This window comes from Plutella xylostella, chromosome 5, assembly GCF_932276165.1.
Source record: "Plutella xylostella chromosome 5, ilPluXylo3.1, whole genome shotgun sequence".
Classification (NCBI taxonomy): Eukaryota; Metazoa; Arthropoda; class Insecta; order Lepidoptera; family Plutellidae; genus Plutella; species Plutella xylostella.
In genome coordinates, this window is record NC_063985.1 from 10,510,914 (window position 1) to 10,535,327 (window position 24,414).

Sequence of the window (24,414 nt, forward strand, 5' to 3'; positions counted from 1 at the left end):
TTGAGGAGAATTTATGAATTGTAATAAAACTATAGGCAACATTTCTGGTTGTATTGTAAATATATTGAACCACAAAATTTTAATTGGAAGACAGGTATTGTAAATTGTTCATTTGATATTCATGATATTTTAAATATTTTCCATTAACAATGTAGATATTATGATTTAAAGTATGCATATAATTATTTTGTTAAAATTGCCATGGTACAGTTTGGTAATAATTAATAATATATTTTTATAAAAATATTTAGAGCTCTTAAATATAATTTTCACTTACACAGTAGTTGTACTTATATTAAGGCACTCATACATCGATTCACATAAGTATAGGTAATATTTTTGTGCCCTTTCTCACTATCATTCATAAGAAATGTTTGTTTATAAAACTTACTATAAATCTTAAATTAGATAAACACTGGTTAGTAACCATAAAAACCTTAAACTTAATTTGGTTTTAAAACTTAAATTAATAATTTCTTATATTCTAATCAAAGAGCTTAGTTAGACCCGCTATAAGCCGTAAATCCAGTACTTAAGGTACCAACACATACTGAAATAAATTATAATAAAATACCAAAATTCACACAACAATGTCCGTGACATACCTCTTCTTCTGCATGCATCGTGTAGGAATGTATGAAATCTCACGGACGGCTCACTAAGTACGTGATTAAGTTACATCTATATACCTAGTTATAATAATAATAAGTATTACACCACCTCCGCCGGCACTCTGAGATCATTCTAGTTAAATGTTAAAATGTGTGCTGCCCATTAGGCTCTCGCTTTGCTTAAGTACAGACTTCTTCTTCGAGTAGAGTTTCTCCTGGATGGAGGCGAAGGACTGCCCCTTGGTCTCGGGCAGCAGGGCGAGGATGAAGGCCACGCCCGCCAGCGACAGCGCCCCGAACCCCCAGAACGCCACGTAGTGCCCCAGCCCGTCCGCCACCACCTGGTACAACTTCGTCACCGCAAACGTCATCAGCGCCACAAATATCTGTATCACACACGTCGCCTTCGACTTAATATTAGTGGGGAATATCTCCGACGTGATCGCGAACGGCACCGTCGCCAGCCCGATCGTGTAGGAGAATATGAAGATCGGTATCACAACGATTGGAATGAAGCGGACGGCGGCGACGAGCTCGCTGCTCTCGTGCTTCATGAAGAAGTAGGCGCCGATGATGAGGTTGGAGAGGCCGACGCCGCAGGAGGACACCAGCAGGAGCGGCTTGCGGCCGAGGCGGTCCACCAGCTGCGAGGACAGTGCTGACGTCAGCAGCTGCACTGTCCCGAACAGCATGCACGACTCCGAGGCGCCGAGCCCGCCGTCCGCCGCCGCGAAGATCTCCTGCGCGTACGCAATGAACGCCGTGCTGCCGCAGAACTGCTGCGTGAAGTAGATCCCCATCAGGATTATCAGCCCCTTCCTGTTGCCTCCCACCGTGAACAGATCCCCCCAGCTGCTGTCCTCCTTCATGTTCTCATTCACTAGATGCGTCATACTGTCCAACTCTCCGCGAATGTACGCTTTCCCCCTGAGCTTCTTTAGGGACCTTTCCGCTTCGTCGGGGTTTTTCGTCTTGAGGAAGTAGTAGGGAGATTCAGGCATGGCAGTGAACGTTACTACGAAGAGGATGGGGATCGCGATGTTGAAGCTGGCCAGCCCCAGCATGGACACGTAGGGACCGATCAAGTACTGCGACAGGATACCGAACTGAAACAAACCAATCATGCAATCCATTAACACAACATTGTAGTCTTGTATAACGACCACGAGAATCTATCACTGCCCCGCAAATTATACTTCACCTCAGAGTTTATCATCGTATCAAACGTTGCCCTCCTCCGTCATGAAATAATCTTATTGTGAATCAGATACAGGGACAAACAAATATAAGAATTAGTTCAAGACTAATGTAAATAAACAATCTGAAATTGCGTTTCATTTGCGCCCAATAACATTTACCGTATTTAACTACACAAACACTTCCTTTATCTACCTTCTCGTTATACGCTATTTTTCTCACCTTAGACATAACAGTGATGAGTGTGGCCATGGCGCCACGGACCTCGTCTGAGGCGATCTCGCCTAGATACATGGGCGCCGCCGTGTAGGCGATGCCGTAGCCGAGTCCTGAGACTAGGCGGGAAGCGTAGATGGTTAACACGTTGCTGGCCAGCATCACGAGCACCCAGCCCACGATGTAGGGGATGGCTGCGAGGAGGAGAGTCTTCTTGGTACCTATGCGGTCGGCCAGGTAGGACGCCGGGATGGGACTCACAGCTGGAATGGGCAGAAATGTTGATGGTTATTCAAAGGTATATTATATTTTGTGTAGCTTATAAGTAAGGTGTTCAAGATAAATACAGTATAAATGGCTATTTATATGTTTAAGAATAAAGGGTTTATTAATCACTAATTTTTATATAGTTAAAATGGTAATACATATTATGTATCATACACGTGTAAACTTATTGTAATTGGCTGTCTATTTAACATTTTGCTGTTATTACTGTTATCTCCAGCTGTAAGTTTTCCTGTTAGTAAATACATTTAGGGTGAATTCGTCCAAACATCACGTTACACGAGAATAACTATACCGGAATTAAAATTATACGCGAGTAAATATCTAGGATAAGTACATTTGCATTCTACCAAGTTATACCATGATTAAATTGAATGAACGAGGAATGAAACTGTAATGCAACTAAAATAAAAATAGCTGCGTTTCAAAGCATGCAATAGAAATGACATGCCAACTTAGTTTGAATGGATTATAAAAGTATGAAATTGTTTATGTTTTAATATTTTATTCGCTGTTGTTATTCTGAGACTTTGCCTTTTAACGTACTTTTGTTTATGTTTTGACAGATGTGTTTATATGTCATTATGACGGTTTTCTAATCAGCTGATGTGCTGCCGCCATTACAAAATTACTCTCGGATAAGCTCGTTACACGGTCAATTTTGGCGGTATAACATTTTATTCTTGGGATAAGCTAGTTATCTTGGTTTCAGGTTTGGTAGAATGCAAAATCTGCTTACTCGCGAGTAACTGGTACTTTACTCGTGAGTAAAAAGTTACTCGACGTTTGTCGAATCCGCCCTTAGAGGGGATGGAGCAAAGGTAAGGTTCAAAGTGGAATTCGTATATGGACGGTAGGTATACTGTACCAATCTCAAGTTAAAGGTTATGATCAGGTTTTTTGGTCATTTTTGACTTCATAAAGTGCCATATTTTATTATAAGAACCACCCAATGTCTTACATAACATTTAGTCATATCAGATAAACTATGATTAATACGAAATTGGGTATTTATTGATAATCACACGTACACTTTGATAAGATTTGGCAATATCGCATGTTTCTTTTTACAATCACCTACATTTTTTATCAAGTCATAGTCCCTTGTAGTACAGATTAATCATTGCAGATAAAAGTAATCTCTGATACCACATCAATGAATGGTGACCACCTCATGATAATCACGGGTAAAGTCTATAGGTATATTTGAAATACCTAATATGCAAAGATTGCAGACTGGGGTTAGACAAAAGATGGCAGATAAACCAATATATTTTGATAACGAGACAGTATATTGATTGATCTTCATTTATTCTATGTTCATGTTGTTTTAAATTACATAACTTCGTAAAGTGGCTACGTTTAGATGGGCCAGTCAATTTGTGATTTTAGTATCCTGATTTAGACTAACTATTTTATACTAAGTACTTTCATCGATCATCATCAGTTAACAATCAACCACTACTGTAATTGACATATTATTGAACAAATAACACAAACTGGGTCCTCCGCCTTCCTCATCGCACCACTACTGCGGCTATCTGTCTAAGATACTTCGGTCCAGAGACTTCAGGGATTTATTTAGGTTTGCTTCTCCGATAATATTCTGCTACCTTCGATATCAAAAGCTCATATTATATCATAACAATTGGCCATTCATATTATAGCTCATAGTAAAGGTGAGGCTCCATCGGTGCGTTGCTGCCATATTTTTTTATGACCGTTCCTTTGTCACTACGCGAAGCAACGCAGCGCAAAGCAACAATAAGCCTCACCCAAACATGCCTAATTTAAAAAGTCTGTTCTGGAGTTTCTACATCCGTTCTTCTCCAAAGACAAAGAGCCCTTGTTGGAACGGAGAGTAGTAGGTATGAAAAAAATAACGTTCATCAGAAATTTTCTATGCATATTTTTGACAATGACTTTTTGGGAATCTATGATTTTTACGATGAATAAAAACATTTGACTTTGATTTAGTCCCTCACCTGAGCACAAGATCATGAGCGAGGCGATCCACGAGGCCTGGTCGCGGGTGGTGGGGATGGGGGAGGCCCCGTCCAGCAGCAGCGGCAGCGTGGGCGAGGTCCAGCCCACCGTGGTGCCCGCCGCCGCCGTGATCAGCGTCGCTGGAAACCAGAGAGGAAACAAGTTAGGAATGGAGTGAAATAATTGAATTATCATTGCTAGCCTTTTCTGTTTAGCTTTCCGTAATTTTTCACGGGAACTTTTTTGTTGCTCTTGGGTGTACTCAATAGATTACGATTAAAAAACGGTTCACGGTGAACGGAGCAGTGGTAAGTTCTTGAACTGACTGAAAGTCTGAAATAATACAGTCTACCACCACCATTTCTAAAAGGCACGGGTAATGTGGAGAAGGAGTGGAGAAAATAGCCAAACGAAAACCATGTTGAGTAGCGATAATTATAGAATACCAAATAAGGCTGTTTACATGTTTTTCAGTTGAAAAAATTGGGTCAATGTGAAATTGAAGACGCACGAAGACTTGTCAACACAACACCTTGTGAAGGTAAATTAGCAGATATTTAAGTAACCGTAATGATTTTGATTTACGTACTGCTTTTGTTATGTTTCGAAGGTTGGTGTTCCAATTTTTTGAATTGATATGAAATAAATAAATATTGAAAAACATTTACATTTATGTAGGTACTATTACATAATATTAAATTAGTACATACTTATGTCTTACCAAAGAATACCAAAGGTCTAAACAATATAAGAATGGAAATCTTGAAACTCGGTACCGATATTCGTTATGAGCTTATGGGTATAAAGTTTTTGAAAAATTTATCCATAAAATTTTTGAAGTCTACTGCAGCTACCTTTCACTGGTGTTTAATTTTAATCATCATCAACTTATCATCTTTTAATACTGCACATACGCAACTTCTAAAGAACTGCTATTCATGTGTCTCCCATTGCAAAGGTAATAGGATGCATTTGGCTTTCTTTCCGATTCATCTAAGACTTGGTTACTTTGATTAGCAATGAGACAATAAATAGTAGCCCTTGATTAAACCGTCAGATTTGCCTCCTAATGAGAGTAGGTACATTGACCTGGGGCGCGATTCACATCTCAACCGAAATATTTGTAAAGCGATACGAACGAGTTACGAGATGAAATCCGCAATGTTTAAAAACGCGATTCATAGCACACATACTTTGATCTCGTTTTCATATCGCTAGTTCGTATTTGGATGGCTTGAGTGAAATGAATGAAACTATATTTTTTTTAATTGCTATGCAAAAATTATAAATACTACCACTAATTGTTTTAAATAATTTTGTTCCTACAATATATTTTGTTGGAATTAGTGTCGATAGCAAGTATCAAGAAACAGCTTTTTAATTCAACGTTGAAGAAATTCATAACCTGTGGCACTTTTGACAGCCGCCATGTTTTCTCCATAAAAAACATTGATTTTCTTTGCTCATTTTCGTGTCAACGTAGTTTTTTTGGAAAATAAGAAGAATGGAAGTTTAACTTACTTAGAGAAATACGACTGAGACATGTAAGTATCAATGTATTAACCTATTTTTTTTGAAATATAAATGTTACCGGTTGTAGTCAAGAAGGTATTGTAATTGACGATGTATCCAATTTCTGTTTTGAATTGTTTTAGAAACACAAGCAGCAGCCGATGTGCTTGAGTAGCAGAAGGAGCAACTGCGTTGTGAGAGGGCCACGGCTTCAACCCTCACAATGATAGCTGATTAGCTGAAGTAATGAACAGACAGGCTGCAGTCAATGAGAGGCTTCTTGAGGAGGTGTTCCTCATATGGAAATCGTAGGTTATTCCTAAATGTTTGGCTAAATAATAGAATAGAATTTAACTTCATTGTTACCCCAATAATGTCTTAGGAAAACTGGTGTTGAATATTTATGTTACAGCGTAGTTTTGTTTAGTATCTGTCTGTAATTTTTTAGAACAATATCATACTGAACTTTTCATTTTGTCTTTTCTAGGCTAATGAAAGGAACAATCAAGACCAGACTTAAAGTAAAATAATACGTATACATAATTTATATCGGAATAAGTACAAAATATTTTTGTAGGTATATGTTTTAACTATAAATTGAAAATCCACAGATTTTAGCGGCGACGCAGTTGCGCGACCAGTGAAGCTCTGGCTCCGCGACCGGCGTGGAGCGCGCGGTCAGCGCGGCGCTGCTGCGGCTGCTGCGCGGGAGGATCCCGTCCCTGCGCATGCGCCTGGCCTTCAATGACCTCACGCCTCTCTTCTTCCTCTTCTTCATGCGTCAATTCAAACAGAGGAGCACCTGTGATTACTGATTACCTAAGTTCCTATATACAATAATAGTTTAATAATTGTTAACAAAATATTGTATATATAAGTATTAATAATTACTTATACAAAAGGCTAAAAGCATTTTGTACCAGCCAACCTATAGGAGAGAATATGAGAAAAATAATAAGACTTTAATCTTTGATTGCCATTATCTGTAGCTTTATTAAGTGGTAAAGGGACCTAATTACTACCTATATTTTTTTAGTATTTGTGATAATTCATAGAATTTATTAGTTCTATCAATAAATAAAATATACATGCATTACAATGTGTTTAATTCATTAACTTACAATTTGCACACTGAGGGAATGTGTATGCTTTCGGTTAAAATATTCTTCCTCATTCTGCGAGGGCCTCAGGCAAAAACCCACACCAATCAAATAAATATCACTAATACAAGCTTACTATAAAGGAAAATTACGAATTCGGTAAAGATGGAAACGTATCTCGTAGGGACGGCTGTCCGGCTGAAAAATGGCTTGAAGATCTTGGAGAGATGCGTACAAGGTCAATTTCACTTTTAGCAGTATTTTCTGAAAACGATCTAACAATTTCACCCTTTTCTTCGAAAGTTTAAAATCGCTAAAACGTCAAAATATGACAGATAAGCGATATCAAAAAGTTCAACAAAAATGACATGAATCGCGTCATTCTCCATTCCGTTCATTCATTTTGCGATCTCGAAACGATCTTACTATGTAGCTTGTTTTTAGTGCCATGTGAATCGCAATTTCATAGCTCGTTCGTAAAAATCTGAAAACGAGATGAAAACGAAGTTGTTTTTTGTGACACGAATCACCCTCCTGGTAACCGGAACGTTATTTCACGAACCAAATTCCACCCTGTATAGAGCATACCTAACTAAAACCAATGTGCTATCTGGGTGCTGAAAAAAGTACGCCAGTTTTTATCATTGTTTTGTCTACATTCTGTTTTGCCACGCGACGGTATTTATATTGAGATTTGCTCGAATAAACTAAATGGTATCTAGCTGATAATTTAGGAGAACAGTACATTGCATTTACTAGGTATTTATTCAATAAATTATCATTGTTATACAATTATAGCTATTTATGTATATTGGGACATTTATAGCTATTTAAGTTTAGGGTTCGGTCAACTGTCCGAATAAATAAAAGTAAAATGTAAATGACTAGGTATGTAATGTATAATTATTTATCTTTTCATATTGAAGTGCTCCTCTACACAAGTTTCCGTATGATAATGTAGAAAATTATTGAGTTATTGTTTGAAATTACTTTAGCTTCATTAATAGCATCATTGTATTATTATTATTATAATATATAAAGCTGGATTACCACTCACTGATTCATTGACATAGTAGTTCTCCCAGAAGGAGTCATTTTTTGATATAATAATGTTTTAGGGAAATGTACAGGGTGCTCGGGTGAGTAGAGAAAAACCTCGACTTTTTAAAAAAAGTTGTAAAAAAAAAAAATTTTTTTTATTCCTCTTTTTTGGTGACCATACATTTTTTTATATTTCGAGGGTGTGTTTAGAATGCCTGACAGATTATAAAAAAAATATAAAAAAATAAAAAAACAAAATGGCTGCCGAGTTGCAGTGCAGCAAAGTTTAGGGCGTGTCAGACCCGACTTGAGGTGAATTGATCTCCCGGAAGGGGGGGAGGTGGGGGGATGCTGTTTTTTGTAAACGATGAGGCACATGATGAAATTTAAGGGAAAATTCCAAAAAATGATTTTTTTTTTATTGCGGGCGGAGGGGAGATTTTTTTATATAAACGTGTTTTTTCGGGGATTTTCAAAGCATTTTTTTATTGTGTTCGAGGCATTTGACAGGTTCGACTTGTATGGAGCGGTTGTGCAGTTTGACGAGTAGAGTTGCCATGCGAAAGAATTTTCCCCATTTTTAGGGTAAATTTCGAGATTTTCCCCAAAAACATGAAAAGTAGAAATGGCCACTTTTGATTTTAAAATTTGATGCAGTTTTGTCGGCAAGACCCGTACTAATGACATTTGACCATTTTTATTACTTTCGACTGGCAACCCTGCGCGATAGGCGAGATTTTATATTTTCCGATTTTTTTACGTCGACCCAACTTGAGGTGAATTGATCTCCCAGAAGGGAGGCAGGTGGGGTGATGATTTTTTTTGGACACGGTCTGTTTTATGGTGCAGTTTATGGGAAAATTCCGAAAAATTTAAAAAACAAAATGGCGGACTGCTTTGGCGGCCATTTTGTAAAAGTGATTTTTTTTCACGATTTTTGATTGGTTCTTTCACATGTTTAGAGTGGTTGGGAAGATTTGTCTTGTATGGCGCATTTGTGTAGTTTGTTGAGTAGACTATACCTACTAAATAAAATTTCCCCATTTTTAGGGAAAATTTTGAGATTTTCCCCAAAAACATAAAAAATAGAAATAACCGTTTTGGATTTTAAAAAATGATGCAGTTTAGTCAGAAAGGCTCATACTAATGACATTTGACTATTTTTATCACTTTCGGCTGGCAACCCTGAGAAATACGGGAGATTATATTTTTGAAAAAGTTCGACGTCGATTCAAGTTGAGGTGAATTGATCTCCCAGAAGGGGGGAAGGTGGGGTGATGTTTTTCTTTGTACATGGTTGGATATATGGTGAAATTCATGGGTAAATTCCGAAAACTGCAAAAATCAAAATGGCGGATGAAGTGGCAGCCATTTTGTAAAAGAGAAATTTTACATGTTTTAAGGCTATTTCACCTGTATTGAGTGGTCTGACAGTTTTGACTTGTAGAGCGCGTTTGTGAAGGTGGACGCATTTAGTTTGCTTATGAAATAAAAACTCTCCATTTTTAGGGAAAAAAACAAAATTTCCCTAAAAACATGGGAAATTTTATAAAAATATGCAATTTTATCGTTTAGTGATGGTCTGAGGGGTTTCAAATGTATAGCGCGTTTGTGTAGTTAAATGCACACAATTTTAATTTAAAATAAAAACTCTCCACTTTTAGGAAAAAAATTATAATTTCCCTAAAAACGTATAAAAAATTACCAACATTAGCAATTTCACCACGTTGAAGTGGTCAGACAGATTTATTGTATATGGCGCATTTGTGTAGATAAATACAAACAATAATTATATAAAATAAAACTCCCCTTTTGTAGGGAAAAAATCAAAATTTCCCTAAAAACGTTGAAAAAATTACCAACATTAGCAATTTCACCCCGTTGAAGTGGTCAGACAGATTTATAGTATATGGCGCATTTGTGTAGATAAATACAAAAAATAATTATTTAAAATAAAAACTCCCCACTTGGAGGGAAAAAATAAAAATTTCCCTAAAAACGTTGAAAAAATTACCTACATTAGCAATTTAACCCCTTTGAAGTGGTCAGACAGATTTATAGTATATGGCGCATTTGTGTAGATAAATACAAACAATAATTATTTAAAATAAAAACTCCCCACTTGGAGGGAAAAAATCAAAATTTCCCTAAAATCGTTGAAAAAATTACCTACATTAGCAATTTAACCCCTTTGAAGTGGGCAGACAGATTTGTGGTATATGGCGCATTTGTGTAGATAAATACAAAGAATTATTTTTTAAAATAAAAACTCCCCACTTCTAGGGAAAAAATCTAAATTTCCCTAAAAACGTTGAAAAAATTACCTACATTAGTAATTTAACCCCTTTGAAGTGGTCAGACAGATTTGTGGTATATCGCGCATTTGTGTAGATAAATACAAAGAATTCTTTTTTCAAATAAAAACTCCCCACTTTTGGAGAAAAGAATATTTTCCCTAAAAATATACAAAATGTGAATCAACTTTACCACAGTGTAAGTGCCGAGCGCAGCGAGGCCATAGTCCTTCTACAAGCTATACCAAAATAAAACCAGCCAAGCGCAGCGAAGCATCCGACAAGTAACCCTGCCATAAAGAAAAGAAAGCCGAGCGAAGCGAGGCATTTCTTTTAATAATTATTACTATCAATAAAGAAAAACTACGGAAAAAGTCCCGTTTAAGGAGTGGAAAGCCGAGCGAAGCGAGGCATAACAAGCTAAACCATCAATCTAAAACCTAGAGAGCCGAGCGGAGCGAGGCAAAACTACTGAAACCAACATCCGAAAACCGGTAGAGCCGAGTGAAGCGAGGCTAAAGCACAATAAACAGCAAGTGCTTATGTAACTGCAGAGCCGAGCGATGCGAGGCAAAACAACCGAAACTATCATTCCGTGACCTGGAGAGGAGCCGAGCGAAGCGAGGCTTAACTACTTTAATCACCAACTGCCTGTTTAACTGGAGAGCCGAGCGCAGCGAGGCAAATCAATCCAAACCATCATACCACAAACATTGGAGAGCCGAGCGCAGCGAGGCAAAACATTTTAAAACATTATACCACAACCACTGAAGAGCCGAGCGCAGCGAGGCAATACAACTTAAGTATTACCTTACCGTAAAAGAGGAGCCGAGCGAAGCGAGGCAAAACAAAGCAAACCACCATACCGCAAACCCTGGAGAGCCGAGCGAAGCGAGGCAACACTACTCAAACCCTCGTCAACACAACTATATTCCTAACCTGAGAGCCGATTGTGGCAAAGAAATATACCTTGAATGTATAAAAAAGAAAGTCAAAGGTTTCGGCGCGTTTATAGTTCTAATTACGGATCATATTGAAGTAAAACATAGTTCTGTAAAAAATAGCCTTACCCACGTAAGAAATTTATGAATACTTAAAGAAAACCTGTGTATTTCGTTGCTATGAAGAAGTTTCTATTCAGGACAGAGTAAACTAATAATCGAGACGCTAGAAAAACGCGCAAATGGAGGTGACTCAGATTTATGAGGTGATACTCGTAAAGAACCCAATATTTGTACACAAAACGATGTCGGCTCGATAGTAGGTAAAGTTTACGAAACCATTTTTTTTATTTATACATAGATCAGTTTCTTTACCGTATTTGTGTGAGACAATCCGTAATAGGAACCAATTTTTTTGAGTACAAGAACGGGATGAAGTGGTGGGAAATGGTCCAAATTTTGGATGCGTCTTTAACTTGAACCCCAGAAAGATCCGCTACGTTATTGTAGGTAAAGTATACCTTATCTTACAGAAATTCATACTCATAACTTTATCCTACTTGAAACTAAATCATCACCTCTTTAATAAAGAAATTCATGGTGAAAAAACAGTTTTAAGGCCTTACAAAACGCAAGATAGATTTGCTACGATATGTTCAAGTCAATATCCTGCTGAAAACAAAATTCATACTGAAAACTGAATCTCACCTGAAACAAAATCATCAGTACCCCTTTAATGGAGAAATTTATAGTAAAAATAGTTTTTAAGGCATAAAAAAACGCAAGAAGGATTTGTTACGGTATGTTCAAGTCAATATCCTGCTGAAACCGAAATTCATACTGTAAACTGTATTCCACCTAAAACAAAATCATCAGTACCCCCCTTAGTAAAGAAATTCATAGTGAAAACAGCTTTGATGGCATAACGAAACACAAGAAGGATTTGTTACGGTATGTTCAAGTCAATATCCTGCTGAAACCGAAATTCATACTGAAAATTGTATCCCCCCCTGAAACAAAATCATCAGTACCCCTTTTATAACGAAATTCATATGGAAACAGTTTTTTTAATTCAAAACAAAAGACAGCAAAGACTTGCTACGGTTTGTTCAAGTCAATACCCTGCTGAAACTGAAATTCTTACTGAAAACTAATCCCACCTGAAATAAAATCATCAGTACCCCTTTAATAAAGAAATTAATTGTGAAAACCCTTTTTAAGGCCTAACAAAATGCAAGATAGATTTGCTACGGTATGTTAAAGTTAATACCCTACTGAAACCGAATTTCATACTGTAAACTGTATTCCACCTAAAACAAAATCATCAGTACCCCCCTTAATAATGAAATTCATAGTGAAAACAGCTTTGATGGCATAACGAAACGCAAGAAGGATTTGCTACGGTATGGTCAAGTCAATACCCTGCTGAAACCGAAATTCATACTGAAAACTAATCCCACCTAAAATAAAATCATCAGTACCCCTTTAATAAAGACATTCATAGTGAAAACAGTTTTTAAGGCGTAACAAAACGCAAGAAAGATTTTCTATGATATGTTCAAGTCAATACCCTGCTGAAACCGAACCAAAAGCATCAAAGCCCCGCGCGGCTGCTTGCAGCCCGCGCCACAACGCGACCTCTAGTTATAATATATATAGCTGGATTACCACTGACACACTGACTGACATGATTGTTCTCCCAGAAGGAGCCATTTTTTGATATGAAAATGTTTTAGGGAAATGTACAGGGTGCTCGGGTGAGTAGAGAAAAACCTCGACTTTTTAAAAAAAGTTGTAAAAAAAAAAAATTTTTTTTGTTCCTCTATTTTGGTGACCATACATTTTTTTATATTTTGAGGGTGTGTTTAGAATGCCTGACAGATTATAAAAAAAATATAAAAAAATAAAAAAACAAAATGGCGGCCGAGTTGCAGTGAAGTAAAGTTTAGGGCGTGTCAGACCCGACTTGAGGTGAATTGATCTCCCGGAAGGGGGGGAGGTGGGGGGATGGTGTTTTTTGTAAACGGGGGGACACATGATGAAATTTATGGGAAAATTCCAAAAAATGTTTTTTTTTTAATTGCGGGGGGAGAGGAGATTTTTTAATAAAAACGTGTTTTTTCGGGGATTTTCAAAGCATTTTTTTATCGTGTTGGAGACATTTAACAGGTTTGACTTGTATGGAGCGGTTATGTATTTTGACAAGTAGAGTTGCCATGTGAAAGAATTTTCCCCATTTTTAGGGTAAATTTCGAGATTTTCCCCAAAAACATGAAAAGTAGAAATGGCCACTTTGGATTTTAAAATTTGATGCAGTTTTGTCGGAAAGACCCGTACTAATGACATTTGACCATTTTTATTACTTTCGACTGGCAACCCTGCGCGATAGGCGAGATTATATTTTTTCGGATTTTTTTACGTCGACCCAACTTGAGGTGAATTGATCTCCCAGAAGGGAGGCAGGTGGGGTGATGATTTTTTTTGTTCACGGTCTGATGTATGGTGCAGTTTATGGGAAAATTCCGAAAAGTTGAAAAAACAAAATGGCGGACTGCTTTGGCGGCCATTTTGAAAAAGTGACTTTTTTTCACGATTTTTGATTGGTTTTTTGTCATGTTTAGAGTGGTTGGGGAGATTTGTCTTGTATAGCGCATTTGTGTGGTTTGTAGGGTAGACTATATCTGTTAAATAAAAATTCCCCATTTTTAGGGAAAATTTTGAGATTTTCCCCAAAAACATAAAAAATAGAAATAACCGTTTTGGATTTAAAAAAATGATGCAGTTTAGTCAGAAAGGCTCATACTAATGACATTTGACTATTTTTATTACTTTCGGCTGGCAACCCTGAGAAATACGGGAGATTATATTTTTGAAAAAGTTCGACGTCGATTCAAGTTGAGGTGAATTGATCTCCCAGAAGGGGGGGAGGTGGGGTGATGTTTTTCTTTGTACATGGTTGGATATATGGTGAAATTCATGGGAAAATTCCGAAAACTGCAAAAATCTAAATGGCGGATGAAGTGGCAGCCATTTTGTAAAAGAGATATTTTACATGTTTTAAGGCTATTTCACCTGTATTGAGTAGTCTGACAGTTTTGACTTGTAAAGCGCGTTTGTGTAGGTGGATGCATTTAGTTTTGTTATGAAATAAAAACTCCCCATTTTCAAGGAAAAAAACAAAATTTCCCCAAAAACATGGGAAAATTTACATAAATATGCAATTTTGTCGTTTTGTGATGGTCTGAGGAGATTCGAATGTATGGCGCGTTTGTGTAGTTAAATGCATAGATTTTTAATTAATAATAAAAAACTCCCCACTTATAGGAAAAAAAACAAAATTTCCCTAAAAACATGGGAAAATTTTCATAAATATGCAATTTTATCACTTTGAGATGGTCTGAGGGGTTTCGAATATAGAGCGCGTTTGTGTAGTTAAATTTATAGAATTTTTATTTGAAATTAAAACTACCCACTTATAGGGAAAAAAATCAAAATTTCCCTAAAAACATGGGAAAATTTACATAAATATGCAATTTTGTCGTTTTGTGATGGTCTGAGGAGATTCGAATGTATGACGCGTTTGTGTAGTTATATGCAAATTTTTTTAATTAATAATAAAAACTCCCCACTTATAGAAAAAAAATACAAAATTTCCCTAAAAAAATGGGAAAATTTACATAAATATGCAATTTTATCGTTTTGTCATGGTCTGAGGGGATTCGAATGTATGGCGCGCTTGTGTAGTTAAATGCATAGATTTTTAATTAATAATAAAAAAACTCCCCACTTATAGAAAAAAAAACAAAATTTCCCTAAAAATATGGGAAAATTTACATAAATATGCAATTTTATCGTTTTGTGATGGTCTGAGGGGTTTCGAATGTAAAGCGTGTTTGTGCAGTTAAATGCATACAATTTTAATTTAAAATAAAAACTCCCCACTTATGGGGAAAAATATCAAAATTTCCCTAAAAACGTATAAAAAATTACCAACATTAGCAATTTCACCCCGTTGAAGTGGTCAGACAGATTTATGGTATGTGGCGCATTTGTGTAGATAAATACAAACAATATTTTTTTAAAATAAAAACTCCCCACTTCTAGGGAAAAAATCAAAATTTCCCTACAAACGTAGAAAAAAATATCATCATTAGCTATTTTACCCCTTTGAAGTGATCAGACAGATTTGTGGTATATGGCGCATTTGTGAAGATAAACACAAAGAATAATTTTTTTAAATAAAAACTCCCCACTTATAGGGCAAAAAAACAAAATTTCCCTAAAAACATGGAAAATTTTACAAAAATATGCAATTTTATCCCTTTGAGATGGTCTGAGGGGTTGCAAATGTATAGCGCGTTTGTGTAGTTAAACATACAATTTAAATTTAAAATTAAAATTCCCCACTTTTAGGGGAAAAAATCAAAATTTCCCTAAAAACGTAGAAAAAAATACCAAAATCAGCAATTTCACCCCTTTGAAGTGGTCAGACAGATTTATGGTATATGGCGCATTTGTGAAGATAAATACAAACAATTATTATTTAAAATAAAAACTCCCCACTTTTAGGGGAAAACATATTTTCCCCAAAAACATACAAAATGTAAATCAACTTTACCACCGTTTCAGTGCCGAGCGCAGCGAGGCCGTAGTCCTTCTACAAGCTATACTAAAATTAAACCATCCGAGCGAAGCGAGGCATAACGTATCATAATTATTAATATCAATAAAGAAAAACTACGGGAAAAGTCCCGTTTAAGAAGTGGAAAGCCGAGCGAAGTGAGGCAAAACAACCTAAACCATCAATCCAAAACCTAGAGAGCCGAGCGGAGCGAGGCAAAACTACTGAAACTAACATCCGAAAACCCGAAGAGCCGAGCGAAGCGAGGCTAAAGTACAATAAACAGCAAGTGCCTATGTAACTACAGAGCCGAGCGAAGCGAGGCAAAACTACCGAGGCTTCCATTCCGAGACCTGGAGAGGAGCCGAGCGAAGCGAGGCTAAACTACTTTAATCACCAACTGCCTGTTTAACTGGAGGGCCGAGCGCAGCGAGGCAAAACAATACAAACCATCATACCACAAACATTGGAGAGCCGAGCGCAGCGAGGCAAAACATTGCAAAACATCATACCACAACCACTGAAGAGCCGAGCGCAGTGAGGCAATACAACTTCAGTATTTATAACCTAACCGTAAAAGAGGAGCCAAGCGAAGCGAGGCAAAACAATGCGAACCACCATACTGCAAACCCTGGAGATCCGAGTGAAGCGAGGCAACACTACTCAAACCCTCGTCAACACAACTATATAACCTGGTAGCCGATTGTGGCTAAGAAATAACTTGAAAGACAAAGTGTAAGTTTGGCCGCGTATATATTTCCATACGTGTGCAACCAATTATGAATTAAATTTAAGTAAAACATAGCTCTATAATGTTAAAAAATGCACTTTATCCTACTTACTGTGTCTTAAACAGCAAACCCACATAAGAAACTAATGAATAAAAAAAGCCTGTAAATTTAGTTGCTATGAAAAAGTTTCTTTTCAGGACAGAGTAAACTAATAATAGAGACGCTAGAAAAACGCGCGAATGGAGGTGACTCAGATTTAAGAGGTGTTAAAGAACCCAATATTTGTACACAAAACGATGTCATCTCGATACTAGGTAAAGTTTACGAAACCGAAAAATGTCCGTATTTGTGTGAGACAATCCGTAATTCATAATGAAAAAAGTTTTCAAGGCAAATATTAACATTCCTGTGGAGTTTTTTCACGTACTTAAAGCCAAATTCCCGGGCAATGAAAAAGTTCCACTCACAAAATGCCGACACCATACGACCCCAATTTTTACAAAGATTTAATTTAAAATTGGAACAAAATATTACCGTTTTTAGTTGGTAATATCCTGACGCTCTGTTAAATGTCCGTCAATGTTGCAGAAGACGGCATTAAGCTAGATTTTTCCGTTTAGCTTTTCTCAGTGGAACCTTTTCATTGCCCGTCAGTGTATTATGGCAAAGTCAATACCCATCTGTTACCAAATTTCATACTGAAATTAGATTTATAGGGAAAACTAAACCCCATAAAATATTCGATACGTTACAGTCAAGTGAATAACCGTATCTCACCAAAATTCATACTGAAAACCGTATCCCACCTAAAACAAAATCATCAGTACCCCTGTTATAAAGAAATTCATAGTGAAAACAGCTTTTAAAGCCTAAAAAAACGCAAGAAAGATGTGCTACGGTATATTCAAGTCAATACCCTGCTAAAACCGAAATTCATACTGAAAACTGTTTCCCACGTCAAACAAAATCGTCAGTAACCCTATAATAAAAAAAACATAGTGAACACAGTTTTTAAGGCATAACAAAACGCAAGAAAGATTTTGTACGGTATATTCAAGTCAATACCCTGCTGAAACCGAAATTCATATTGAAAACTGTATCCCCCCTGAAACAAAATTATCAGTACCCCTCTTATAACGAAATTCATACTGAAAACAGCTTTTAATCCAAAACAAAACACAACAAAGACTTGCTACGTTTTGTTCAAGTCAATACCCTGCTGAAACCGAAATTCATACTGAAAACTAATCACACCTGAAATAAAAATCATCAGTACCCCTTTAATAAAGACATTCATAGTGAAAACAGTTTTTAAGGCGTAACAAAACGCAAGAAATATTTGCTACGATATGTTCAAGGCAAAGTCAATACCCTGCTGAAACCGAACCAAAAGCATCAAAGCCCCGACTGAAACAAAATCATCAGTAACCCTTTAATAAAGAAATTCATAGTGAAAACCTTTTTAAGGCCTAACAAAATGCAAGATAGATTTGCTACGGTATGTTAAAGTTAATACTCTACTGAAAACGAATTTCATACTGTAAACTGTATTCCACTTAAAACAAAATCATCAGTACCCCCCTTAGTAAAGAAATTCATAGTGAAAACAGCTTTGATGGCATAACGAAACGCAGGAAGGATTTGCTACGGTATGGTCAAGTCAATACCCTGCTGAAACCGAAATTCATACTGAAAACTCATCCCACCTAAAATAAAATCAGTACCCCTTTAATAAAGACATTCGTAGTGAAAACAGTTTCTAAAGCCTAACAAAATGCAAGAAAGATTTGCTACGGTATGTTCAAGTCAATACCCTGCTGAAACCGAACCAAAGGCATCAAAGCCCCGCGCGGCTGCTTGCAGCCCGCGCCACAACGCGACCTCTAGTTTTTATATATAAGTAATAAAATGCAGTTAATTAAGAAACTGATAATAATGCAGCTATAAAGTACTGCCTACTCTGTAACTAATTATTTGATCACTTGTTTTCCTAAAATTACTGTGGGAGAGTGGGCTATCATTTGAACTATTTTTTTAGATTAGTACCTATTCAATTATAATGTAGAAACCTGTAAATTAAAAAGTCAAACGTGGGTGGTTAAAAGTAAACGAAAACTATTTTATTTCCGCCAAAAATGGTGTAAAGTTAAGAACACACTTAATCATCTTAATTCATTAACATACAAACTCAATTTATATTTACTCAAGTAAATACTTACCAATATAGAACCTTTAAAATTTTAAAAGAATCCTGTATAATCAACCCCACACTGCCAGACTCAAGTAACCATAAATAACCCCACCGAAATAAAAATAATATATTTTTAAAAAGCTGTGGGTATCAGAATATATTTTTAGGTTCTGAGTGGCTGACAGATTGAGATTCTCGGCATAAGCATCACCACGAGGAGTGACACGGGTCAGTGTTATGCAGTATTATGCCTAACAACTTCTAATGAAGCGATATGACAGGGATCGTCCACTGTGGATGGAAAATTAATTATCACTGACCAGCGTACTGCGAACCCTGGTCAATAATACTTGAAGTCTAAAACAGTAGGTTAAAGAGCTCTTCTGGACAGCCGCTGGGGTCCAGTTAGAGTGGTCAGAGTATATCAGCAGCCCGCTTAGAGATTTTGATATCAATGACTCACGGGAATTTGCTGATTGTCTAAGCGAGATACTTTTGTGATCACAAGTACATTTAAGATGTATTAAGTCTGTAATTATTTATAGGTATAAAGTTTAATAGTAATTCTTATCAGATATTTTACTATTCTAATCAGGGCGGATTCGGCCAACGTCGAGTAACTGTTTACTCACGAGTAAAGTACCAGTTACTCGCGAGTAAGCAGATTTTGCATTCTACCAAACCTGAAACCAAGATAACTAGCTTATCCCAAGAATAAAATGTTATACCGCCAAAATTGACCGTGTAACGAGCTTATCCGAGAGTAATTTTGTAATGGCGGCAGCACATCAGCTGATTAGAAAACCGTCATAATGACATATAAACACATCTGTCAAAACATAAACAAAAGTACGTTAAAAGGCAAAGTCTCAGAATAACAACAGCGAATAAAATATTAAAACATAAACAATTTCATACTTTTATAATCCATTCAAACTAAGTTGGCATGTCATTTCTATTGCATGCTTTGAAACGCAGCTATTTTTATTTTAGTTGCATTACAGTTTCGTTCCTCGTTCATTCAATTTAATCATGGTATAACTTGGTAGAATGCAAATGTACTTATCCTAGATATTTACTCGCGTATATAATTTTAATTCCGGTATAGTTATTCTCGTGTAACGTGATGTTTGGACGAATCCACCCTCAGTCGTACAGCACTTCAATCACTACCAAACCTACATCAAAGGATCCTGCTAATTATATTATAAATGTATAAACAAAACACCCACAAATCATGTTGCTTTACCTTAAAATGTTCACGTGAGATAAATCCATCAATAAGGCTAGTAAAAAAAATATAGTTAGGTATGCCTGCAGAAAATACCTGATATCTGGCTAGGTAACTACAGGTACTACAGTACATACATCACAAATGGCCCAATTCTGAATCACGCCGTGTTAATGAACTGTACCGCTGAGTGAACTCGGATACTGTGTGTAGGTTTATTCGGACAACATGTCAGATTTCAAATAGGTATTACTCATCATTATGACGATCAAATTGTGTAGTGGTTAGCGACGCTTACTGCTATTAAACCGAAGGTCCCGAGTTCGATCCCCGGCCGGGGCGGATATTTGGTGAACACCAAATATTTTGTAGGTAGTGGTACATAGGTACTTACTCGGGTCTTTTGTGTTAATGTGTATCTATGTATGAGTGTAGATAATAATATATCAGCTGTCCGATACCCATAACAGGTTTTGCCTAGTTTGGTATAGGATTGCCATGTGTGAGATGCCACCACATATTATTTATTAAATTTGTATTAGTATGATTCGTGATACTGCGATATGTTGTTAGATTATATTATGTACTAACTGTATTGCGATTCTATAAAGCTAATTGTCAAAACTCGATTCTGAATCCGGAGTGAGTTTTCAAATTGGCATTCTGTAATTTCCGTAGAGATATCGAATTTCGAGATTTTGACAAATAATGTATGAGATGACGTATAATGTGATAACTGTTCGAACGTGAAGAGAAAGGTGAAGGGAGAATGAAGATCGAAGTGAGATGTCTGATTTTACAGAATCGCAAGGCTGAACTAAGTTACCGCACCGCATGACTTCTGTAAAATTTATATTCAATACTTAATTAATACTGTCCGTGGGGTTTTCATTCATAGCCAAAAATAAAACGAATCATCTATGAATAAAAAAATAACCAAACAACATAGTTTAAAATTGCTGTTGACTGCATGAAAAAAATGCATTATAGTCCATACGACAACACTCCACATTTTTTTCAGGTAACCTATCAAGAACACCATACAATTCAATAATATATTATGTAATACTAGGATCTTATAAATATAGGAATGTATTGCAGCTATTTTTATTTATGAGGTATATTATATTATTATAAATTGATTTACGATAGTGCTTAAAGTAGTTTTATCAACCTAACTATTTGTAATTTTCCATTTGAACATGATTATACAAACATTAATTTATGGATTTATAATCATAGATACGCTATGACGGATTAGAATCGTTACACCTGTCTTTATAACTTTGTAATTTATAAACTAAACAATTTTATTCTAGAGTTAAGTACAGGAGGCCCATCGAGAACTGAAAATTATGAAACATTTAGGAAGTACTTATCCATTCCAAATTCAAAATTTCTTAATAATAGTACATTGTTGAGTGAGGATTCAAAAATGCTTATTTAATTCAAAACACAAATTCTCTCTAGGGACGAAAATACAATACAATTTTCAAGGAATTCATATTTATACATGATTGATGAAAAAGCATTTTAATTATTGTTTTCAGAAGAAGGCCCTGCTAAGTCACCCCTCCCTCTGAGCTTATTGTGAAACTATGTCGTATTGAAAGCTTTTGTGATAAACCATTGTGACAAAAAAAAACAAAACACGTCAGTAAGCGTAAGATAGCAAGATAGTCACTAAAAAAAACAATGACGTAACTTCACAATGAAGCAAAATGCCATTGCATGTGTTTTTTTAAAAGACGTAAAACGCGTCCAATTTTGCAAAGTGGCGGATAAGTGAGGTATGATTATAATAATTAATTTGTTGTTGCAGTTTTCATTATGTAAGTAGTTACCTAACAGAAAACTAGTTTGTCGCTAAGAATAACATGAAAAGAATATTTTAGCCACAGCGCCATGATTTGTTTTTGAATTGTTTATCGGATATAAAGTATTGGAGAATTTTTCCCTAAATCAGGATAAAATTGATTTATGTGATAAAAAATCATACTTTCACTAAGGTCTGGAATCTAGACTCTAGAAGATAATCTTAGATAGGCGACTTTTATCCCCCAAATAATATTAATCCAGACTTTGTGAAACAAGCAGCTAGGATGATGAATATTTAAACTACTCCGACTTAAAAAGGTTTCCCGTCGGAATTCCGGGATAAATAGTAGCAGTATATTATTATTATTATGTTAATCGAGGTGGCATACCAAATTTAATTAATAAACTATTTACTAGTTTTCACGTGAAAGAGAGAATATTAACCATTGCGTTTGCAGCGGCGAAGGCGATATCGCGAATATGATACTAATGTTACTTCATTTAGACTTCGCGATTGTGGCCCCAGTTTCCAACAATGCCGTATAATTAGCGTTTTTTCACTTACTGTAATTTGGAAAATTATACCTACCATATTAATTAGCTTAGGTTTTTTAATCAATTGATTGACACTAACTACCGATTTATATCTCGAAGAACTCCAAAGAACATAAATCTACTCGCCAGTCTGCCTTGATGAGTGCATATTGACTCAATTCCTTGATTAATTTTAATTGTCGGGAGTGGTTTGTCCATCGGATTTGTTTCAAAGAACCATTGCTGCAACCGGTTTATTAGTAAATAGCGATACGTTTTTAAATTACTTTCCTGTTACAGCACTATTTAGGTACACGTGACATTTATTATTATTATACAAGTTTATAAATACATAGTTATGTAAGATCTTTATACCTACTAGGTACCTAATTGTAAATTAAAATGAGACTATTAATTACGGTACTAAAGTTCAAACATATTCCATAATTGAAGTCGTGGTTCCCGATTAGTGTACCGCAGAGTCAAGGGGTTCCGTGAGAGTTCCTCAGGGGTTCGAAAATTAAATAATACTGAATTACGCAAAAATATGTATGGTAATGTTGAAGGACTAAAAGCTAAAATGTAGGGTTCCGAAAAAAAATACAGTGGGCATAATACAACCAAAACAATGTTTTTCTTGTACCTAATTATAATACTATATTGTTTAGAGGGTAGCCGTGGCGACACTGGAGATGTCTTTACTAATCTTGCACCCACAGACGGGGTCACACAGGCACTGCTGGTCATAGGCCCTTCTCAAACACTAGTCACCATGCAGTTGCCAGGACGGCGCCCCACGCTACGTTGTTGAATGTCATACATCAAGCATCGGTAAATTGCCAAATCGTTTGTTACGGTTACATTTAAAAGTGAATCATTTATGTTAAAGTTATGACGATGGCTTTTATTTAGATCAAGCAACGAAAACATTGAAATCGTTTACAATTTTCCAGGATATTATCATTCGGTAAATATTTACATAGGTCAATGTTACAGTTTCGTTTTAGGTGGCACACTTATCACAGATATAAATGATAAGGAGCCATGTGGTTTTTCATTCAAGGAAGTGTGAAACAGTCAATTTTGTCAAGTGGGTACTTATAGGGTACATGTTGCATAGTTAATTAGTTAAGACCGATGTCATGCCGACCTCACTGTGGTAACCTCGCCACGTTGTGGAATGTTTATCAGTAACTTTATCAGTTTATCAGCATACGTGCTAATGTGGAAATCGATTATAGAAATATTGGACAGCCCTACGAATTCACGCCTATCGCATGACGCGAAATATCAGCCGACAAACTGTTGTTATGTAACTGAATTACTCATTAATTCCATTATTCTTCATAACTCACGTAATTAACTAATTGAATATTCCGTTTTTGTGTAACTTTTATGGCTTTCTATACTAAATACACAGATAACTACTATTGTAGGAACAGGTTAAGGGCAAAGTTAAATGTACAATTGATATTTTTCCTTTAGAAACGCCTAAGTTTCTGTCATTATTTACTAAACGCGTTCCCCGAACGCCAAAAATAGTACGACGGCGGATCGCTTCTGAAAACTATGGTGCAACATAACCTCAAACACACTTGTTTACACTCACACTTCCATGGACAGGCAAAGCTGATCACCCGCACCCACAAACAAAACCGATCGAAACAATATTATTAAGTGAGCAAAAACTCAATATTAAATGTTTACAGATAACAAAAACGCGTTGCTCACAGCGCTGGCAGCCACTCTTGTGTTTGGCAAACAAAAAAGCATCGGCGACTAAAAATAACAAATAAATAAATAAACGAACCGCTGAGCGCCGCCAGGTACTCCCTCCAGTTGCTGCTGATGCTCATGGCTGGGCTGCGGCTGCTCGAGGGTGCCCACCAACATTTATGATGTTACAATTACTACGAGCGCGGATGTCGGAGTGTTCTATTAAAAGTCCGTTCACATGCTGTCGGTGCGTCGTCGCATGGTGTAATGGAGTGATTCGCCGGTATTCGCGGGTCGGACGCTGGTTGCGATAGTTTTGTTGACAGTATCGTGCGTCCGCGCCCCGCCAGTAGCTCGGCGCTAGTGTTGCCCGCTCGCCCAGCACATGT

General features: G+C 36.5%; 1 protein-coding gene and 1 long non-coding RNA gene across 2 annotated transcripts; one reads left to right on the forward strand and one right to left on the reverse strand.

Moving 5' to 3' along the window:
• Window positions 1-37: 37 nt before the first annotated feature.
• On the reverse strand, window positions 38-24,414 carry LOC105387112 (facilitated trehalose transporter Tret1). Its single transcript, XM_011557792.3, has 4 exons — window positions 24,120-24,414; window positions 4,295-4,435; window positions 2,031-2,287; window positions 38-1,717 (listed from the first exon to the last, which is right to left on the reverse strand). The coding sequence occupies exons 1-4, from the start codon at window positions 24,163-24,165 to the stop codon at window positions 749-751; spliced, it is 1,413 nt and encodes a 470-aa protein (XP_011556094.3). The 5' UTR covers window positions 24,166-24,414; the 3' UTR covers window positions 38-748.
• Window positions 5,376-6,947, forward strand: LOC125491361. The gene is made up of 2 exons (XR_007268270.1): window positions 5,376-5,839; window positions 5,951-6,947. It is a non-coding gene; the product is annotated as an uncharacterized LOC125491361 (long non-coding RNA).

Bases quoted from the DNA above. Each gene is read 5' to 3' on its own strand.
- LOC105387112 (XM_011557792.3), bottom strand. From the start codon at position 24,165: ATGAGCATCAGCAGCAACTGGAGGGAGTACCTGGCGGCGCTCAGCG. The intron at 4,436-24,119 runs GTTCGTTTATTT...TCTGGTTTCCAG, and splicing joins GTACCTGGCGGCGCTCAGCG to CGACGCTGATCACGGCGGCG. The intron at 1,718-2,030 runs GTGAGAAAAATA...GGTTTGTTTCAG, and splicing joins TCATCACTGTTATGTCTAAG to TTCGGTATCCTGTCGCAGTA.